This window comes from Salminus brasiliensis, chromosome 22 (genome assembly GCF_030463535.1).
Source record: "Salminus brasiliensis chromosome 22, fSalBra1.hap2, whole genome shotgun sequence".
Classification (NCBI taxonomy): Eukaryota; Metazoa; Chordata; class Actinopteri; order Characiformes; family Bryconidae; genus Salminus; species Salminus brasiliensis.
Window position 1 is genome coordinate 18,469,262 of NC_132899.1, and position 21,282 is coordinate 18,490,543.

Sequence of the window (21,282 nt, forward strand, 5' to 3'; positions counted from 1 at the left end):
ACTTACAAGGTTACTCGTATTACAGAGTTAGGCCAATGTAGTGTTAGGAGTCTTGCCCAGGGACTCTTATTGGTGTAGCGCTGCATAGTCACCCAGACCGGGAATCGAACCCTGGTCTCCCACATGGTGGTGTTGTAACGCAATGGTAGGTGATGGTGTTATCTGTTGCGCCACACCAACCCTACCAAAGGCAGGGAATAGCATAACTTCTTCACAACTTTGAAGTTAAAACCCTGGTTGTCAATATATGTCCCTTATCCTTCTTGTCTACAAACAAGCATCCCGCAGTGGCAGGTGCTAAAGACCAGTGAATTTACATCATTATTTTAAAATAAGATACCAAAAGTGGATATATACAGAACCTTAGATGAGTGGTCCAAAGGAAAAGGTCAATCATGTGATCCCATGGTCGATGAGGCAGTAATTCGATGTCTCCTTGTTTGTTAAAGACCTAAAGATACTTGGGGTCACACAACTCCTTAGACTGCGAAAATGCAGCGGATGTGAAGATGCACTGTAGCTGAAGACAATAGTCTGAACATTGAGTGGACCAGCTAATAATCTCAAATTTTGATGCTAATTTTAAGCTGATTCCAAGTGCACCCTTACTTAGTAAAGAGGTGGAAACCAGTCATTGAATTTCAAGCCAAAAGGAAATCTCAAGCCATGACCCTCAAGCCTTAAATCACATCCCAATTATATCAATCACATTATGTCAAAACCAAGGACTCAAACCAAAAGACATCTAGAGTAAATAACAGTCCATCTCTCAGGGCACACCTGATCAACCAGAAATGCTACATCAGTCATATGTTCTGATATTTTTTCAAAAGTGGTTCCATGTTTCAAGTTGTTTAACACATCTAGATATACATTAAATATAAGCAATAAAAATGAAAATACTTTTTTTTATGTGCATCTTATGATTACCAACCAAAACGTCTTCAGTGTAGAGCAAAAACACAAAATTCACCCTACTGTTCCAGTACCTACTGCATTTCTGCTAGCAAAATAGGAAAACACAATACACCAGCATTGTTGTTTACTGAAAAAAGTTACCCAGCATTAACCAGCTGATTTACCTTAATTTTGAGGATTAAATCTTAACACTGAGACATTAATATTGTGTCGACTGATTTAAGATATGTTTATTGATGTTCCAGCTGTTTTTGGATGTATGAGTTGGTGTGCATACCACTTAAGGATGTACCAGTTGGTGTGCTGGCTGATTTAGGATGTTCCTGTTGCTGTGACAGCTCGTTTAAGATGTGCCTGCAGGTGTGCCGGCTACTTTAGGATGTGCCGGTTGATGTGCCAGCTGTCCTGATGTCCTGGTCGGCAATACAAGTTCAGGGCGTGCCAGCTGGTTAAAGAAGTGCCAGTTAAAGTGTCAGCCGGCACCCGGCACACAAGGAATCAACCACCGCTGCACATTTTGCATTGTTCCTGCTTGGTTGTGATTGGGACCAAAGAGGGTGCATTTGTGGGCTAGTTAAATATTTTGTTATCAAATACGTTGGTAAAAGAAAAAAAAAAGGTGCTAGTTTCTGTATTTGTGTTTTGTAGTTCAAAGAGTGGCATCAAAAAATTTAGAAGACATAGAGCTTGCGGTCTAAATGTTAGATTTAATTGCAGCCAATGTGTACTTAAAAGATAATACACAAATATTTTATAACCACCTCTGTGTGAAAGAAAACCATGGGAATTGCAAAGATTACATTCATGTTAACCTACTAAGCATAGTAAGAATACCATGGTAGTGATACTGTAGCAATATAGTAACAATAGTTAAACTATAGTACCACTGGTATTTTGTAGTAAAACCTTAGCAGAGATATCATTGTTTTGTCAGAAAGAAAACTATAGAGACTATAGTATGTGTAAAATTCTGGTTGATACAATAGAACCTCTCTTATTTCCTCTCTTTTCTTGTAATAAAAAGTTAAATATAATATGGTTTATCAAGATCAAGTTACATGTATCATTATCATGACATAAACACTGTTTTCCCAAGATCTCAAGACCAAAAACCAAAACCATCACAATAAACACATTCCCAATCAAAACAGCATTAAGATGTTCTGTTTGGGCATGATTACCATTACAGGGGTCTGTCACAAGGTCTAAAACATCATTTTGTGCTTGATCACTCGTGTATGCAAGCAGACTTCCCCTTTTATAATAATAACAGCTGTTCCCATACTTGCCCCTTAGCACTTAGTATAACCTTTGCAAAAGACGAGCAGGCCTTCCAGTCAGAGTCATTTTTGTATTTCCCCTGTAACTTGAGCCAAATGGGTCTGGCTTCATGCTACAAAATTACACAAGCACAATGTCCCTGTTATCTGTATACGGTGACGAATCGAGGATGTGCTGTCGCTGTTTTTGTCTTTTTTCAAATTCATGATTGTAACACCCTTATCACAATAAGCAGGATGCAGAAATGGAAACACTCTGTCTGCCATTCTTTATTTACTTGTATGTGTATGTATATCGTCATTGTCACAATATAACTGTGTATATACAGTACCGGTCAAAAGCAAAAAGTTTGCCGTCTGGTTTTAATGTCTCCAAATGCTAGAATACTGGGCACACACTGGTGTCTGCCCTAGTTAGGATGTTTTAGCTGGGTTGAACTGAAAGGAGATTATTTGGTCATGTAGGCTATTAAGGCTATTTATTGGTCTTACTAAATTAGTAAATGTTTATGTATTAATGTAAAGGAACATGCTGTAGTTGCTATAATTGCATGGTTTGAGAGGTAGGCCTCCTTGAAACCCAACAACCATGACATTCTAGCTACGGTGGATACCCGTGTGTCCCCAGTGTTTTTTGGGGTTTTTTTGAAAACCTGAATATTCTTTTAAAATGATTAGCACACATTCTACCAGGTGTGTCCAATGTGTGTGGTACTATATAACTACATAGCTTTATAAAATAAGGAAAAAGCATTAACTTCATTCAGTGTTTTTTTTTTTATTATTCCAAGTCACTTTGTATTATTTCTATTGGTCCATTCATTCTGATATAAACAGACCTCCTAGCTGACTGTCTATTTCCTCTTTTATCTTTATTCAGTTTGATAAAGTGAAAATAAGTGATTATCTCTATGGGTGTGTGGGGGGGCATTTGCAAACACTAGAGGTAGGGAGGGGGTAATTTTGCAACATAAAAAGCTTTGAACGCATACATAAACTGCTTAAAAAGTCACTTGACATGGTAATAATATCACAAAACTAGAACATGTAATTTTGTAAAATTGCAAATCCTGTTGTGCACATTTCTGCACCTTCAAGAGTTACACATCATTTTGCATAAATTAAACTAGGAATCAAAATATGGTATGATGAAAAAAGTGGTGTCTGTTTCTTCTATCGTGTCATGTCATTGAATATAGAACTGTTCGAGTCCTCAGCAACTCCATTCTCTGAAACAGAGGGAAAAATAAATAATGACATAAGAAAAGTAAGAAAATTTTAAAGAAACATAATTTTAAATGAGAAAGTTCACATCAGAATATGAGAATAGGCACAGCTAACCTTTCATGCGCAGATATACAAGAAAATCCATGAGTGAATGGAAATTTGGTTCATCTGAAAGAGACCCTAAAGAGACAAAAACATCAAATTCCAATCCATTTTCAGCTCCATTGTCAATCAAACTATCCTTTGAATGTGCTAATGCAGCTTGAAGCCATTTAGAACTGGACAACATGCCATACATCAAGGACATGCACTCACTGTATGAAGGCTGGTGTGTTGGCAGCTTGGAGTTGTTTTCCTCCCACCTGTTCCGCTTCCCCACCCCACCTCCATGTCTAACAGTGAGAGTTCTCTGAGCATCTGTGGGGAAGGTATGATTTAGTTTAATCAACAGCTTAACAGATACTTACAGAACAACCACTACATAACTATGTCAACACTTCCTCTGATCACTTACACGGTCCCAACAGGTATCCAGCACTGTTCAGTGTCCAGCCTCTTTTCTCTGGACCCTAAATATGAAATATCATGAGCATAGAGTTACATAAGATCTACATCAGTGACATTTGCTTATGGTATTCAGCTATTAATGAAAAGGGTTCAAGGTAGTTCAAGGTACCGTAAAAGCCATGCCATGGGTCTTTGAGAACTGAGCCGACAAGACCCACAGAGAGACAAAAAGCAGGGTAAAGCTCATCTGCATCTGCCAAAGAGAAAATATAGAACTAAAAGCAGGATGAATTAGATATTAACTTTGATTTTTTTTTTCTATTTGCTGATGAGTTCCATAAAATGAAAGCTATGAAATACAATTCAGAGAAATGCACTTGACTAAACACAAGGAATTCCCATGTTATGTCTTTTAAAATTAGACAACCCTATTAAGAAGAACATCAATAGTGTAATATACAATTCACAAGGCTGTGGCTAAGTATGATACCATTTAAGAATCTTCAACATTAAATTAGTCACATTCTATCTGTTGAACTGTTTTGTTTTTTTTTATCTGTAAATAATCAACAGCTATCTACCCTGTTTCTGTCCCACAAACCCTTGCATCTCTGTTTTTTTATTTTTTACGTGTTGACATCCCAAAGGAAAAATGCCTTTTCTTATCTTTGTCTAAAGTGAAATAAGACAGATCTCAATATTGTTTCATTGCTTTCTAAAAGCTTTCTTCCAAACCCCATCTGCTATCAACTCTTAACTGTAGAGGATTTTGGACACAAATGAGAAAAGCATGAGATCTCCTTCTGCTCTGATAGACTGCTGAAGGATCTCTGAGATGTGGAAGAGCATTACAAGAAATGAGGAGATCTTTCACTTGATCAGTTGAAACTGAGGTGGAATCAATTTGACCCAAAAGAGATTAAGCAGATTAGATTAAACCACCAGTGAGCCATTATTTTCACCAAAGTGAGAAAAGCCATGGTTGTTTCTCAGAAACAGTCTCATATTGTTCTCAAACAGGGCTTAATTGTATTTAGGTACAAATACTGAGACTAACAGGAGATCTTGAGAATTTCTTTCCTCTGGGATAATTTAAAATGATCAGTTGTTTTTTATTGTGTCAAAATGTCATGATGAATGAACCAATAGAAATGCTCCAAGTGACTTTCCTTCTCCAGTAAAGTTGCCAAATTGAAGATACATTTTTTTGTGTGACAGCAGTGATGTGTATCTGCGTTTTCCAGTCTACAATCATAATTTCATAGTTTAAAATATTGAATTTTAAGCCAAAGTAAGTCAGGCACAAGATTCCTCACACAAACTGTACCACACTTTCCAAATGAAAAAAAAAACAAAAAAAACAAGCTTACCTTTGAAGAAAGGGCTAAAAAATACCGCAGTGCAAATCCCAGGTGCGAGATCAGCCAGACTTTTATTCCTCTCAGTTTATAATTTAGATTCTGTTAAATAAGTCTCAGCAGTGCTAGAGTAAATCTATGTGTCCTTTTGCGCGTATGAGTCTGGGGGACAGAATGACTGCCTTTTATATAGCCAGGGACATGCACCATATTAACATAATGAAAGTCTATTAGTATGAATTTCATTTATCATAATTGATGGTGTTATTACAGAGACAGGGGAGCGAGGGTGGAGGGGGAGTGATGCTACAAAGTTAATCACATGAACACACACACACACACACACACAGACACACACACACATAAGCGAGAGAAATAGAACAGGATAGCTCAGATGGAACATTTGGAGCAATGCCACACAAAAAACACTTTACGTTCCCAAAAATAACCTATTTTTTTACCTATATCCAAACCAAGAACTATTTTAAGAGTGCGTGAAGATACTCGCAAATAGTAATAGACCTTTCCTAGCCTGGACGGATGGTTTGGTAGATAGTGAGGTGGATGGATATGTTTAAAATAATTCCTCATCTTATTCTCATATCTAGTAATTTCTATCCAACCTTTAAAAATATTAGCAGAGTCCATTCAAACTCATTTTATCTGGCTACACACGTAAGTCAACATCCCTCACGCTCTCTCCAGGCAGAGATCCATTTCATTCCATGATGCGCTCCTCTACCTAATGGCTGTACCTTGCCCCAGGTGTAATTACTGTACCCGCCGCCCCCCTACAATCCATTAACAGAGAGGCCTTAAAACACTCCACCTAATTACTGACCACTAATAATATACTGAGCTTCAGTAGAACTGCGGGGAGTCTGCTCACGCTGCTCATTCAGGCCTTTTCCAGCACTGAGAGTGACGTCTAAAATCTCTGTCCTCTTGGGAGCTTCGCTTTGACCTCTTGTCAATTAACTTTTAACTTTGACCCTCATATTCCATCATTTCTCCTTTTTTTGCATTCATAGCCTCTTACATACATAGTCCTTATTTCTGAGTCACCCTGGAATCAATTGCCCAGGAACAAGAGAATGTCCATGAGTCTTTTTTTTAGACTTGATGTACGTGGATGTTCTCTGGATACAGTCACAGTGTTCGAATACAACCATATTAATAAGGCTGTACAATGAGTAAAACTGTAAATCACCAAAATTTCAAATATCAAACAACCAATGGACAATCATGAGACAGGACATGCGTAACAAGCGATATTTGTCCACATTAATGACACATGGCTTTGATGTCTGATAAGAATTGATATAGCTGTTTGATGACAAATGCTATTATTTTTCCACATGGCGAGAACATGATGTTTGATGGCAAAAGATATTGATGTTTAAAGACAAATCATATTTGGACTGCCACTACGTTCTCACAGTCCTTGTTACATATAATATATTATCATAAAGCTGTAAAGAATACACAATACCACTATCCTTAACAGTAGATAGTGTATACTCAAGTTTCAGACTGTTGACTGCTTTTCATTCAGTTTGTCTGTGTGCATGGTAGGGGCGGATGATATATTATTTATAGATGGTGAACGAAGTGCTTTCGAAACCAGCTCAGTTCAGATGCTTTGCATGTGATCTGGAGCTCAGAAGTCACCATAAGATGCTTAGCATTGTATGCAAAGATTCTTTCACATGCTCTCCTACGAGGTTGCCATATTTCGCTCAGATACTGTGATATTGATTTAACTTGGAATTTCAGTACATAAGGTAAGTGGTGGATTTGATTGCATGGTGAAAAGTCTGTAGAAGTACTTAATGTCCTGACAGCAGTCAAATTCTTTTTGAAGATTATCAACTCTTGTGTTGCTGAAGTGAAATGGGGATTTATAGGATGTGTGATTTATAGTTTAAGCCACAAAACGAGAGAAAAAAAAATCTAATAAAAAAAAAAGATTCTAATAAAAACTATGTATCTCCAGAACTGTGACTTTACACAAGAAAGGCAAAATGCTATAAGCTTTGAATGGAAGTCAATGTAAACTACGAGTTTATTCAGAGTAATTTAGAGCATTTCTATTGGTCCATTCATTCCGAATTATTGACACGGTGTACAGAGGCAGCTTCAGGAATCAAACCATGGAGAAAACTAAAAACAGACAAACATGGAGATACATGGTTTTCATTGGACGGCAGCAATAGATAGATAGATATATGTTCAGAGGTATATATATAAATATGTGTGTTTCCATTGTTACATACTTTGTGTAAGATGTGTTTATCATGGTGTGTGGAGAGTTAATGCTGTGGCTGTGAAAGGTGATCTGGTGGCTCTGTTTCCTTTTTGTGGCAAGAGTAATGTGAGAGAGCTCCAGGTGAGGGACTGTCTGTTCTTTTCCCTTTGTTAGTTTGATGGGTGTGGGACTATAGTCTTGCTAACATGCACTGCATCAGCCGTAAACAAATTCACTAGAAGAGCAGTGAACTGTGTCATCAGCTTCACGTCCTGTTTTTTGTTTTGTTTTGTTTTGTTTTGAGATACCAGACCACATAATTTTGACAAGGATTTAAGATGCTGAGTGAAATGTACAATTTACAATTGTATCTGCATTAATACCTTTTTTCGTTTTGCAGATATGGCATCTGAGTTCTGCCTTAGTCTCAGCAAATACTTCCTGTTTGTCTTCAACCTGGTGTTTTTTGTGAGTTGTGCATAGAAAATTTCACTTCACCTCGAATACATTAGATATGTCTGGATTAACTGAGAGAATACAAACACAGAAATCTGTTTATTTTTTCACCTTTAACAGTTCAAAAAGAGGGTTTTTTCATAGGTTCTTTAGTTTATATAGAAGTAAGACAACTCAAAGTATTAATTGAATGCATAAATGATTCTTCAAATACTAGTAAATCCATCTTGAAGCAGTTTTAGTCATAAAAATGGTTCTACAGAATATCCAAATGGGTTATTAGAAAATACCCTTTTTACAGTACTATAGTTCTTACAGTGTAGGCTAGACCTAATTCAGATGAATCCAGATCAATATGTCCAGCCCTGATTATTTGTGTTTTAATCTGTAAATCTGAACTCTGATCTGTAAATTACTTCTACCCTTAGTTTTTAGGGTCCGCTCTGCTGTCACTGGGATTATGGATCATGTTTTCTGAGACAAGTATTCTCAGTGAGTATTTATACTCTGGCTTATCTAATCAGGATCTAATACAAACATATTATTTTGCTTGTACTACAGCCTTATCATTCCTCAAAGACACATGCCTCATTTTAGTGCAATGTTTTCATTTCCCCTTCTTATTTGTGACTTGTAGCACCTGCTAACCGCAGGGTATATGTGTATCAAGATCAGGAAGTAGTTTGTGAACAACAACATAAATTGCTATGCAGTTGTATGAGGACAGGTGTTAATATTCTATTAGTTTATAGTTACTATTATAATATTTTACTGCTACCATTCTACTACTTATAATTACCATTCTACTGTTCTATTCTTATTACCATTCTAAATCATTTTACTGTTATACAGTTACCATTTTACATTTTCTATTTTCTATATAGTTCTATACCACACTGTTATTGTGCCACTGGTTTAAATTCTGCCATTATTATTGTACTATTCTACCATTACCATTCTACAGGTATAGTTCCACGGTTACTATTTTACTATTCAACAGTTACCATTCTATTAGTTTACAATTACCATTGTACCATAATTACACTACTATTCTACTGTTAATTTTCTACTTTTCTACTTTTCTATTACTACATTACTAGTTTCTATTCTGATACTTTATAGTTACCTTTATGTTGTTACTATTCTACTATTTAGCAGATACTGTTCTACTAGTTACCATTCTGCCATTATCATTCTACTATTCTACAGTAAAACATCTTTGGTTACTATTTTACTATTCTACTATTCTACAATTACCATTCTACCATTATTATTCTACTATTTGCCCATTCTACAGTTACTAATTTACTATTACACAATGACCATTCTACTATTCTACAGTTACCATTTTACTATTCCCAGTTTCTTTTTTCAATGATTACCATTTCTATGGTTCCCATTCTGGTATTCAACAGTTATTATTCTGGTATTCTGTTGTTGTATCTACTTTTTCTATCATTAAAAAATGCTAAGAAGAGCTGCATTCACTTTGTAAGAACAAGAACATGTCAAATTGTATTCAGTACATGCACAGTGTAAAACAACAGTGCTTTACGAAAATATGAATAGAAACTGAGATAGACTGAATAGTGATTATGACATGTCATTCAAAACAAGTATGGATCTATCATAATGTCATGTCCTCATAAGAGACAAGGAAGGCAGGTTGTGAATGTGGTTTATGAGCCTATGGAACTTCTTTATCTGTAAGACTATAAGATGTATAATAACTGAATGCTTATTTTTTGCAGTACCTGACCTGCGCTACATATCCCTGTCTCTCTTCTCCTATCTTCTGATCATCAGTGGTGCTGTCACTATATTACTAGGCTTCTTTGGCAGCCTGGGTGCTCTGAAGGAGGTCAAATGTATGCTGGCAATAGTGAGTTCTAAATCATGATAAATGATTTATTATATAAATATATATGCATAGAAAATAATGACGCACAATCATGGTTGAAGCCAGCGGGAGGGTTCTTCAGAACTCATCCATTAACCTTTATTATACATAGATTTTGAGTTACTGGTTTTCTGTTTTTTTTTCTGAGGACAATGAAATTATTGTATTATAATTACTAGTACATAGAAAGGCCTCAGAAAGGCAATGGTAACTGACTGTATCAAAACTGTATTGATAAATCAAATTGACAAAATGCTAAAGTATTCCTAGAAGTACAAAATCAACTGATCTACGTCAATGAGCTGGGGTTTCTCTGCTGATCTGCCTCATGTTTATCTGCAGTACTTCATCCTGCTCACTGTGCTTCTTGCGGCTCAAACAGTTGGTGGAGTTCTGCTCATTACACAGAGGAGCTTAGTAAGTCAAGCATGAAAAAACAGTCACACCCGTTTTAAGTTACTTCTTCTTTCTTGTTTTTCTTCCCTTTTTAGGGGGTGAAAGGGTGATACATCTGAAGTCTGGTTGACTCATTGTAGCTTTTTGATTATACATTAATAAATTACTAATTACTCATTTTAAAAAGACAGATTAAAGAGATCAAAGATTAAGTCCCCTTTTATATACTGACTTCTTTTTCTCACCAGTTTCAGACTTCTTTAGATGACCACATGACGAAACTTATTCTGAGCTTTAAGAAGAATGACTCAAGTCTGGATTTTATACACACTCTAGAGGCCATACAACATGAGGTGAGACCACAGTTGACCAATTGGATTCAATTCACATTTATTTATATAGCGCTTTTCACAATGAATATTGTCACAAAGCAGCTTTACAGAGATCTGAGTCCGAGCCCCTTTTGAGCAAGCTAGTGGCAACAGTGGCAGATCAAGAGACAAAACCTTGAGAGAAACCAAGACTCAAAAAGCCATCCTCCTCTGGTAGACAACGAATAGCACAATAATAAGTCAAACAGGAAAAAACAACAATAAAACAATACTGAATCAAGTGAAAAATGGCAAATGTGCCATCAAGCCATAGAAGATGATGAGTGAGATGTTAAAGTCCAAGTGGATGAACAGTGACAAACATAGTCATGTAGTCAGGTGTGAATTAACCAGTGCAGGGCCCCAGAGCATGACAGCAGGCAACAGGGTACAACAGACGAACACATCTACAAAGTGTACAACAAGGAAAAAAGTCACCAAAAATATCAGCCAGTGCTGAGATAACTAGGGCTTATAAGTAACAGCGATTCTGGCTGATGTGGGGACGTCTTCTATTTTTGTGAACCTCTGACATAAATAACTGTACCGCTGCTGTCCAGTGAAAAACATGTACTGTATCCTTATTTGTCTGTTTGGTCTGTTTGAACCCTGTAGCTGCCCAGTACCCTGTGTAAATAATTATGCATGAATGGACCAATAAAAATGCTTAGAATTGGCTAGAAATAAAATATAATTACATTGATTTCCTTTGAAAGTTAAGAGGTTTTGTTTCACCTCCTGTAAAGTGACAAATCTGCTGATTTCTATATCTTTACATCTCCTTCACAGTTATGTATTGCTCTGATTATTTTAGGCTCAGTGCTGCGGCTGGACTGGGCCAGAACAATGGACCACAACCCCCTGCTCCTGTTTTTATCCTGTCAATGTCACAGCTAATGTTACCAATCACTTTCTCTCAGAGAGTTGCCCCTGTGCTGAGCCAAAAAACTTTACATGTGAAAAGCATGCACAGGTGTGTTACAATGTTATTGTTATGACTTGCTTCTCTGGCATTAAGGAAGGAAAAATGCCCAAATTGTGTTACTCAGCTTTCAGAGTTACAAAGTGAAGTGAAGTTGAAGTTGCATTGCTTTGTGTGAACTGCTGTTTCTTTTTTACAGTGCTATGTATGTACTAGTGTATTTGTCATAGCAAACCGTCATGCAAAAATGTAGAAATATTATTTTCTTAACCTTTAAATAAACGAAATTGATTGTCTTCCTCAAAAACCTTTCCTGTCATCATGTTCATGCATGTTTTTATTCATTTTTTCTCTATATAGGGATGCAAAACCATTGTGGAGAATTGGCTTGATGAACATATTCTGACCATTCTCATGGTGGTTTGTGCCCTAGCTCTGGTGGAGGTAAGACTTTCCTGCAAAAGCTTTTCTCTGTCTGAAATCTCGATGAGCATTGCAATTAAGTTACTGAAGACAGAACAAAAAATATATTATAATCTATACAATAAAAAAGAATATAAGAAAAAAAGAAAAGCGTATATATTTATATACATATTTATATATAGTTGATGTCATGCAAAAACCTTCTCCATTTTTGTCCTTTTTTCCATTATTTGGACCTGGCAGTTGCTCTTTACATTCATGATGAATGGACCAATATAAATGCTGCATTATAAATAATTTACATTATTAATAAAAAATACATTGACTTCCATTGAATGTTAAGAAGGTTTTTTGCCTGACAACAATGATATTATGCAGCAATGTGGGATGTTTTTTTTAAACTTTTTATGTGGTTTGTGTGTGTCCTAGTGCCTCCAGTGGGTGTGTCTTGTCACATTCTGTTGCCTTAGTCGTACTTGTCGGTGTTGCCCTCTAAGAAAGTCCTGTGGCAGCCATGTTCAGCTCTCCAGGTCTCTGTGTGAATTTGATGTTGTGCAGTGGTGCTGTGTTGTTAATGCGGTCTTTAAAAGTGGGTTCTTCAGTAAAGACATATTGTTATGTGAATATATATATATATATATATATATATATATATATATATATATATATATATATATATATATAATGGTTCTTTAAAAAAAAGCAATGAAATCTTTTTATATATTACAAAATTGTATAGTTAGTTCAAGGAACCCATTTTGCTAAGATTGCAAGAGAAGAAAAATAGAATTATGTCAAGCTTTTATTCTAGTAATTGCGGATCATTTCTCCTGGTCCATCGGTCCAGTTTCACTGTGAAAGTTGTAAATTGAAAAATTGGAGTTGAAAACTGTTTGGATGCCTTCACTAAACACTTATTATATCTTTCAAATTTTAACAGAGATTTCAATGTGGAGTATTGGCAAGGTATACTGCTTGTGCTGGTTGTAGTGTCTGTGTGTGTGTGTGTGTGTGTGTGTGTGTATCTGTCCCTGTTATTTATTTATTGCCTGCAGTCTTCTCTGTGGCCTATACAGTATAATATGTGAACATACTGTACTGGGGAACTGTGAGATATTGATTGTGTTATTATGTGTGTGTGTGTGTGTATGCGCTCTGTCTTCACAGATATGTGGTACGATCCTTTCGATGTGTCTGTATAGACAGGCTTCTGTGGATTACTCCTTTCCTTACTACTATTAAACCACATCAGGATGGAGAAAGAACCTTGACTAAAGGATATGATTGTACAATCTTTAAAGCAGGACCATTGCTGATTGCTGTATATTAGTTCATTCATGAACATTGTTTTATTCTATAAAAAAAGGAGAACTCCATTTTCGATGTAAATAAATACATACTCCTGAGAATGGCCTGTGGTGATGTTCCATAAATGTAACCTATGGTTGATTTTTGATACTACCCTTCCAACAGGCCTTTAGGACTGATATGAAGAGTGCATGTGATTTCTGTTACACCTCTTCATTTTCCTGTCTGTCCTGCCCATCCTCCAGCCAGAGGACAGAATAGATATATATAATATTTCACCAGCCGAATGTTTTCCCATTGTTCCATGCACACAAAGGGTGACCTCAATCCTGTGGTGATGCAGTGATACTCCGGCTTTAAAGACATTGCTACCTTGTTTATTTTAAGGTCTTATCTTTTAATGATTTTAATTCAGCTTCAACAGGTCAGTGGTGAGTTTGTGAATCAAACCAAAGTCCACAGCTGGTAAATCTTCATGGATCATATAAGCACACATATACTCTAACATACATTTAACAACAGCCATTCACATACAACACACCTATCTGTAAGCTAAATAATTATTTTATATTTAGAAAAAAAGAAATGTTTGTGTTTCTGTTCATTTAGTATATTCATTTCACAGTCACACATGCCACATGGAAGTGAGGAAGCTCATAGTGGATACGTGATACTCGTGAGTAAACCATAACTGTTGGGAGTCTTCACAGTTCCCTAGTTATCAAGTATCATATAAATACCCATGTGGTAAGGACAGTTCTCAAACACATCCTAGCAAAGCCATCTGGATTGAGGAGGTGAGAGGAATCTATTATCTGTATTATCAATTTCCTAAACATGCTTGTATTTATTGTGACATATTCTTAATTAGTTTTTAAATTAATTCATTATATAAATTTACTTCTTTAAACAGCATTTATCACTTGTCCACCCATTTTTAGCTAAAGATGGGACGCAGAGTGCTGGTGCTGACTGTGATTGTAGCTATCCTCTGTGGTGAGCTCACAAATCTTGCCTTGCAGTAAACCTCAGGCCTAATGTTAGTTTAATGCTACATTTTGTTGATGATATGTACACGTGCTCTACATATGTTAAATTAAGCAAATAAGTTGTACTTTAATTTGTTAATTTTTCCTTTCATTTAAATTCTATTATATTAAATGTATTTGCTGTCTATAAATTATTAGAAGAATTTATGAAGGAACTTAAAATAAAATGTGCATATTTTATAAGTTTATATCCTGTGGAGGATTCCTACTTACACACATTTATACTGATTAGCCATAACATTAAAATCACATGACATGAAGCAAAGAATTTTTATTATCTTATAATATAAGATATATTAGGAAGCAAGTGAACAGTCAGCTCTGGGCCACTTTGTGATGGCTAGACTAAGAACTGGGTCAGAGCATCTCCAAAACATCAGGCAGTTTATGTGAGGTGTAACTGGTATTCAGTGGTAAGTACCTACCAAAAGAAGTCCAAAGAATGACAACTGGTGGACTGGTGACAGGGTCATGGTCAGCCCGTCTGGTCCCACTAAAGAGCTACTTTAGCACAAATTGCTGAAAAGGTTAATGCTGGGTTGGTCTTGAGGACCCTGTACCTTGCCAGGTCAGTTAATTTGGCAGGTCAAGGGAGGCTACACAATATTAAGCAGGTGATTATAATGTTATGGCTGATCATTGTATAAACTGAAATTTCCTGCTGTAAAGATGATGCTTTGAACTGATAAATACTGACTATGCCTGATGGTAGCCTCAACATAAAAAATTGTGAAACATTCATTCTCCAAACTGTGGCCATGTCAGTCGCCCAGGGCCTGAAGTGTAACTACTGCAAGAACATTGACAAGGACCATCCTGCCTGCGAGCAAACAGAGGAACGAGAATGCAGCATGGGTCTCAATAACTGCATCACGATCTCAATGCATGAGCCAGCATGTACGTTGACCAGAAATGTATATGTATACATATAAAATATATTTCTTACTATAAAGCCACTAATGCTTCACAAATGCTCTCTAACATTGCTATTCTTGCATCTGGCCTTTCAGATGGCGAAGTGCGCAGATGTGCCTCTGACCATGAATGTGAAGCGAAAGTGCCTCACCTGGTGGAGAGAAAATGCTGCAACACAGACCTCTGCAACTGACCTTCCTATACTTAGAGAGAACAGAAGAGCGAGGCTACTTAGCCAAATAATCTCCGGCATTATTTATAATTAACTTAACAAATGAATAGCTGTCGGAGCGTAGCCCTTGCTGAATGTCTAAAAGTTAATTTTGTTATTAAACAAAATAAATAACATGCACATCTGCAAAAGCTAGAGTCTGCAAAGGAATACAATTGCATTGTTTTTTTAAAGACTTTAAAGACTGTATGCTTTAATAGAGCCAGCATTTGCTTTACATGTACTCACAAACACACAACGCCTTTACACCCTGACCATCAAATACAAAAGTGCTTAACTCAGGAACACTGCTAAGCACAGAGGCAAAACTGGATCACACTGACCAACTGTCATGTTCACAACTTCACACATACGTAGCACATGTTTTGTGAATTTACTTCCATTATTTTTTATGACAAAAGAAACTAACATTACATTCACATGAGGACACAATGCATATACACAGACTAATAAGACTAAATGTTTTAATGTTTTCAAAGGTAAACAATAACAACCAGCACAAATCTATAAGATAATGTTACATTTCCTAGATTACATTCTTCCCTAATTAATCAGAATTTTAATAATGTTCCACAGGAGGACTGCTTTTGCTTAATGCTTAAGGCCCTCCTCAACATACATCCAGATAGAAGTGTGCAATCACAGTTTTAAAAGACATAATACACGCCAGAAAAGTTGAAAACTCTTTTTTTACAGTTTACACTCTTTAAAAATAAAGGTGCTACAAAAGGTTCTTTGAGGGATGCTATAGAAGAACCACTTTTCAGGGTTAGGAACCATTGCTATTGCAGTGATTTCCAGCCCTGGTCCTGGAATAGCCCTGGTCTTGGTAAACACTAAAATGTGCAGGGCAGTGAGTTCTCCAGGACCAGGGTTGGGAACCATTACTATTGCAGTGATTCCCAGCCCTGGTCTTGGAAATCCACATTCAGTGGATTACACATTCACTAAGGCTGCGGCTTTTGTTCAGCACAAAAAATAACACTGCATTGACACAAAAAACCATCAATCTAGTAAGACAAAAAAAGGAAGCTCTAATGCTTATTTGAAATAGCCTTAGCCATAGTTACACAGATCTTGAGCGCTGAGTGCAGCAATTACAGATGTAGTGGCCAACAAAGTAGAGACAGAAGAGGCAGCTGATAACAATGACCATGGAAGAAATGGACACCAGTGCGTAGATGGACATGCGCTTCTCTGCTGCGGCCCTCACCAAGCATTGTTGCCCTAGACATCCATGGTCAGCAACACTGCACGGGAACGGCTCATCGCTCAGTTTAGGCAGATTCCACTGAAGTAAAACATACACAAACCAAACCTCCACCACAATTCGCAGTATCATGCTGAAAAGGTAGGAGAATACTGCGGTCATGCTTCCATGCATGTCTAGGATCATCACCTCACCAGCAGCACTTGCAATTTTTAATTCGCCAAGAGATTCTACCTCCACCATCTTCCTCTCCCTCAAAATTTGCTTCTGGAGAACATTGCGCACATGGGCAGTGAACAGCTCCATCAGGATAACTGAGAGGACGAGGAGGATGAAGAGAAAGTTCCAGGCCATGACCACAGGTTTGTCAAAGTGTTTGTTAAAGCAGACTTTAGTGCACATGGTGTTTGTGTTGTTGCAGTTGAAATCCGAGTCCAGCTTGAACCAGGGCATTTGGGCCACAAAAAGGGTCAAAAGGCGAACGCAGAGGAGACCGAACCACACTGCGCGCCCTTTGTATGTTGTGGTGGAGTCCACAGCAGTGCGCAGTATTGGAATAAGCCCAGTAACTATGGCCGCCATCACTCTTTTATCCTGTCCTGGAGTGGAAACCCATATTAATATGTTTATTTGCTTAACATTTTCATTTATTAAATTACTTTAAATATATACAACATGAAAAAAATTAAACAAATGGTTTGTATATATATATATGAGTCACCTCTGGTTGTGTGCCCATCAGTCACATTTTTAAAATCAGTTAAATCAGATATTTCTTAAGGTTTTAAGTTGTTTGTTTACAGCGACTCATACTTGGATTTCTGCAAAGCTGCTGTGTGCTGTCAGTTGACCAAAAGACTACAGCTATAAATTCTGACTTGACGTTTTTGTTTTTTCACTTTATATATTTTCTATGCTTCCTTTTTGACAATTCAAATAAAACACACTAACCAGAACACACATATACCATTAAATCTCAAATAAGTAATTAAATTATTTAGGGATCCAAATATCGGCATAAAAATATTGTATCTCCATTTTTGCGATTTTACACTTTTTCCCACAATATGAATATGGCAGTTATGTCCAAATTTCAAGACGGAACAATCCAAAATTACTACTAACATTTTTACATTGACTTAAATTATTATTTTTTCCTCTCCCTCTCAAAATGTTCTCATTTTAGAAATAAAAGGTTTTACCCATCCTTATATTTCTATTAATAAGAAACTTACCTATGAAAAAATGTGTGGAAGGGTCAAGCGTACCGCCTAATCGTGTTTCTGCAACACTGACGATTCTGCTATTTTGAGCCACTCAGTATATAATGTGCTAAACTGCTAACATCATCAAAACATGTGTTACTCTTGACTACTTACACCACACTGCAGGTCACACAAGTTATTAGCAAGAAACTGTTGTTGTTTTGTAGCAAGCAGTATGTAGCCAAATTCCAGGCCTATTAAACATCACTTTAAGCAATTCAAATACTTACATATTTTTGTGAATGTGAAAGAAATAAAGACTGACTCACTGAACGGGTCATGTCATTTAATATAAAACCGTTATAGTACACTTGTGCTTAACCAGTCAAAGATGAACTGGCATGTGCAGGTAGTGGCTACAACCCAAGAGAAGGCAAATTACATCATCATTTGTATGTAAAATATTGACTTGTAGGTTGTCGGGGAGATGAAATGAGCCTTTGCAAGAACCTCCTAAACAATGGGATTAAAAATCATGACAATAATTACTTTCATTAAATTAACAGCATTTAACTAATGTTCCACAGGGGGGCTGCTTTTGCTTTTGATGCCCTCCCCAACGTACATCCAGATAGAAGTGTGCAATCACAGTTTCAAAAGACATAATACACGCTAGAAAAGTTGAAAACTCTTTTTTTACAGTTTACACTCTTTAAAAATGAAGGTGCTACAAAAGGTTCTTTGAAGGATGTTATAGAAGAATGGTTACATAATGAACCATGTTTAGAGAACCTTAAGTTGATGGGATCGTTTTTCACTCACACAACTTTATTTAAAAAAATAAAAAAGAAAAGGACCAAGATTGAGAACCACTTCTATTGCAGTGATTCACAGCCCTGGTCCTGGAACAGCCCTGGTCTTGGTAAACACTAAAATGTGCAGGGCAGTGAGTTCTCCAGGACCAGGGTTGGGAACCATTACTATTGCAGTGATTCCCAGCCCTGGTCTTGGAAATTCCCCTGCCCTGCACATTTGTGTTTACCCTGCCCCCAACACTTCTGATCAAGCTTATAGGTTAATTAACAAGTCCTTCCTGAGTTGAACGTGGTGTGTCAAGTAAGGAAACCACTCAAATGTGCAGGGCAGGGGGTCCTCCAGAGCCAGGGTTGGGAACCACTATTCTTTGGCGTTGCTCACAGAACCTTTCTGTTCTGGATATGAAGGTAGATCTTTATTTAGCAGAGAACCGTCCTCTCAATCTTCAGAGATGGGTAAAAAATGCATATCTGAATGAGCCAGAGAGCAAAATCCATCAGTATTAGAACACACATTCAGTGAGACTAAGGCTGCGGCTTTTGTTCAGCACAAAAAATAACACTGCATTGACACTTAAAAAAACATCAATCTAGTAAGACAAAAAAAGGAAGCTCTAATGCTTATTTGAAATAGCCTTAGCCTTAGTTACACAGATCTTGAGCGCTGAGTGCAGCAATTACAGATGTAGTGGCCAACAAAGTAGAGACAGAAGAGACAGCTGATGACAATGACCATGGAAGAAACGGACACCAGTGCGTAGATGGACATGCGCTTCTCTGCTGCGGCCCTCACCAAGCATTGTTGCCCAAGACATCCATGGTCAGCAACACTGCACGGGAACGGCTCATCGCTCAGTTTAGGCAGATTCCACTGAAGTAAAACATACACAAACCAAACCTCCACCACAATTCGCAGTATCATGCTGAAAAGGTAGGAGAATACTGCGGTCATGCTTCCATGCATGTCTAGGATCATCACCTCACCAGCAGCACTTGCAATTTTTAATTCGCCAAGAGATTCTACCTCCACCATCTTCCTCTCCCTCAAAATTTGCTTCTGGAGAACATTGCGCACATGGGCAGTGAACAGCTCCATCAGGATAACTGAGAGGACGAGGAGGATGAAGAGAAAGTTCCAGGCCATGACCACAGGTTTGTCAAAGTGTTTGTTAAAGCAGACTTTAGTGCACATGGTGTTTGTGTTGTTGCAGTTGAAATCCGAGTCCAGCTTGAACCAGGGCATTTGGGCCACAAAAAGGGTCAAAAGGCGAACGCAGAGGAGACCGAACCACACTACGCGTCCTTTGTATGTTGTGGTGGAGTCCACAGCAGTGCGCAGTATTGGAATAAGCCCAGTAACTATGGCCGCCATCACTCTTTTATCCTGTCCTGGAGTGGAAACCCATATTAATATGTTTAGTTGCTTAACATTTTCATTTATTAAATTACTTTAAATACATACAACAAATAAATATATATATATATATATATATATATATATATATATATATATATAACAAATTAAGTTTAAAAAATGTTAACAAATGGCTTGTATATATATATATATATATATATATATATATATATATATATATATATATATATATATAATATGACTGTCACCTCTGGTTGTGTGCCAATCGGTCACTCTGTGGGCAGCCCCAATGTAAACAAACGATGAAATGCTACCTACGCATGTTTGTTTTTTGTTTTTTTAATCAGTTGCTTCTAACACTAAAAAATACTGTTCTGTAATTCCCCAGTTATTGTTTTGATCATAGATATTTCTTAAGGTTTTAAGTTGTTTGTTTACAGCAACTCATACTTGGATTTCTGGAAAGCTGCTGTGTGCTGTCAGTTGACCAAAAGACTACAGCTATAAATTCTGACTTGACGTTTTTTTTTTTCACTTTATATATTTTATATGCTTCCTTTTTGACAATTCAAATAAAACACACTAACCAAAACACACATATACCATTAAATCTCAAATAAGTAATTAAATTATTTAGGGATCCAAATATCGGCATAAAAATATTGTATCTCCATTTTTGCGATTTTACACTTTTTCCCCACAATATGAATATGGCAGTTATGTCCAAATTTCAAGATGAAACGATCCAAAATTACTACTAACATTTTTACATTGATTTAAATTATTATTTTTTCCTCTCCCTCTCAAAATGTTCTCATTTTAGAGATAAAAGGTTTTACCCATCCTTATATTTCTATTAATAAGAAACTTACCTATGAAAAAATGTGTGGAAGGGTCAAGCGTACCGCCTAATCGTGTTTCTGCAACACTGACAATTCTGCTATTTTAAGCCACTCAGTATATAATGTGCTAAACTGCTAACATCATCAAAACATGTGTTACTCTTGACTGCTTACGCCACACTGCAGGTCACACAAGTTATTAGCAAGAAACTGTTGTTGTTTTGTAGCAAGCAGTATGTAGCCAAATTCCAGGCCTATTAAACATCACTTTAAGCAATTCAAATACTTACATATTTTTGTGAATGTGAAAGAAATAAAGACTGAC

At 36.8% G+C, this 21,282-nt stretch overlaps 4 protein-coding genes across 5 annotated transcripts; 1 reads left to right on the top strand and 3 right to left on the bottom strand.

Moving 5' to 3' along the window:
• Positions 1-3,371: 3,371 nt before the first annotated feature.
• On the bottom strand, positions 3,372-4,185 carry gall (galanin-like). Its single transcript, XM_072668075.1, has 5 exons — positions 4,102-4,185; positions 3,940-3,994; positions 3,741-3,842; positions 3,540-3,605; positions 3,372-3,427 (listed from the first exon to the last, which is right to left on the bottom strand). The coding sequence occupies exons 1-5, from the start codon at positions 4,183-4,185 to the stop codon at positions 3,372-3,374; spliced, it is 363 nt and encodes a 120-aa protein (XP_072524176.1).
• Positions 4,186-6,974: 2,789 nt separating this feature from the next.
• cd37 (CD37 molecule) lies at positions 6,975-15,641 on the top strand. 2 transcript variants are annotated; one of them, XM_072667746.1, is made up of 12 exons: positions 6,975-7,074; positions 7,939-8,006; positions 8,423-8,486; positions 9,746-9,876; positions 10,237-10,311; positions 10,539-10,643; positions 11,476-11,634; positions 11,944-12,027; positions 13,174-14,111; positions 14,256-14,310; positions 15,129-15,260; positions 15,374-15,641. In XM_072667746.1, exons 2-9 carry the CDS (start codon positions 7,941-7,943, stop codon positions 13,246-13,248), a joined length of 759 nt encoding a protein of 252 aa, XP_072523847.1. In that variant the 5' UTR covers positions 6,975-7,074; positions 7,939-7,940; the 3' UTR covers positions 13,249-14,111; positions 14,256-14,310; positions 15,129-15,260; positions 15,374-15,641. The 2 variants fall into 2 exon arrangements, with proteins under 2 accessions (XP_072523847.1, XP_072523848.1); XM_072667747.1 differs by lacking the exon at positions 6,975-7,074 and having other exon boundaries at positions 7,967-8,005.
• A 94-nt stretch (positions 15,642-15,735) lies between these two features.
• LOC140544284 (gap junction beta-3 protein-like) lies at positions 15,736-17,982 on the bottom strand. The gene is made up of 2 exons (XM_072667748.1): positions 17,956-17,982; positions 15,736-17,319 (listed from the first exon to the last, which is right to left on the bottom strand). The coding sequence occupies exon 2, from the start codon at positions 17,300-17,302 to the stop codon at positions 16,577-16,579; it is 726 nt and encodes a 241-aa protein (XP_072523849.1). The 5' UTR covers positions 17,303-17,319; positions 17,956-17,982; the 3' UTR covers positions 15,736-16,576.
• Positions 17,983-18,264: 282 nt separating this feature from the next.
• LOC140544162 (gap junction beta-3 protein-like) lies at positions 18,265-21,026 on the bottom strand. The gene is made up of 2 exons (XM_072667567.1): positions 20,988-21,026; positions 18,265-20,129 (listed from the first exon to the last, which is right to left on the bottom strand). Exon 2 carries the CDS (start codon positions 20,110-20,112, stop codon positions 19,387-19,389), a length of 726 nt encoding a protein of 241 aa, XP_072523668.1. The 5' UTR covers positions 20,113-20,129; positions 20,988-21,026; the 3' UTR covers positions 18,265-19,386.
• Between the last annotated feature and the right edge of the window lie 256 nt (positions 21,027-21,282).

Coding starts and splice junctions, on each gene's coding strand:
- gall (XM_072668075.1), bottom strand. CDS start 4,185: ATGCAGATGAGCTTTACCCTGCTTTTTGTCTCTCTGTGGGTCTTGTCG. Junction 3,995..4,101: donor CCCATGGCATGGCTTTTACG/GTACCTTGAACT, acceptor TTTCATATTTAG/GGTCCAGAGAAAAGAGGCTG. Junction 3,606..3,740: donor AACACACCAGCCTTCATACA/GTGAGTGCATGT, acceptor TTGTCTCTTTAG/GGTCTCTTTCAGATGAACCA.
- LOC140544162 (XM_072667567.1), bottom strand. CDS start 20,112: ATGGCGGCCATAGTTACTGGGCTTATTCCAATACTGCGCACTGCTGTG.
- cd37 (XM_072667746.1), top strand. CDS start 7,941: ATGGCATCTGAGTTCTGCCTTAGTCTCAGCAAATACTTCCTGTTTGTC. Junction 8,007..8,422: donor TCTTCAACCTGGTGTTTTTT/GTGAGTTGTGCA, acceptor TTCTACCCTTAG/TTTTTAGGGTCCGCTCTGCT. Junction 8,487..9,745: donor TTCTGAGACAAGTATTCTCA/GTGAGTATTTAT, acceptor TATTTTTTGCAG/TACCTGACCTGCGCTACATA.
- LOC140544284 (XM_072667748.1), bottom strand. CDS start 17,302: ATGGCGGCCATAGTTACTGGGCTTATTCCAATACTGCGCACTGCTGTG.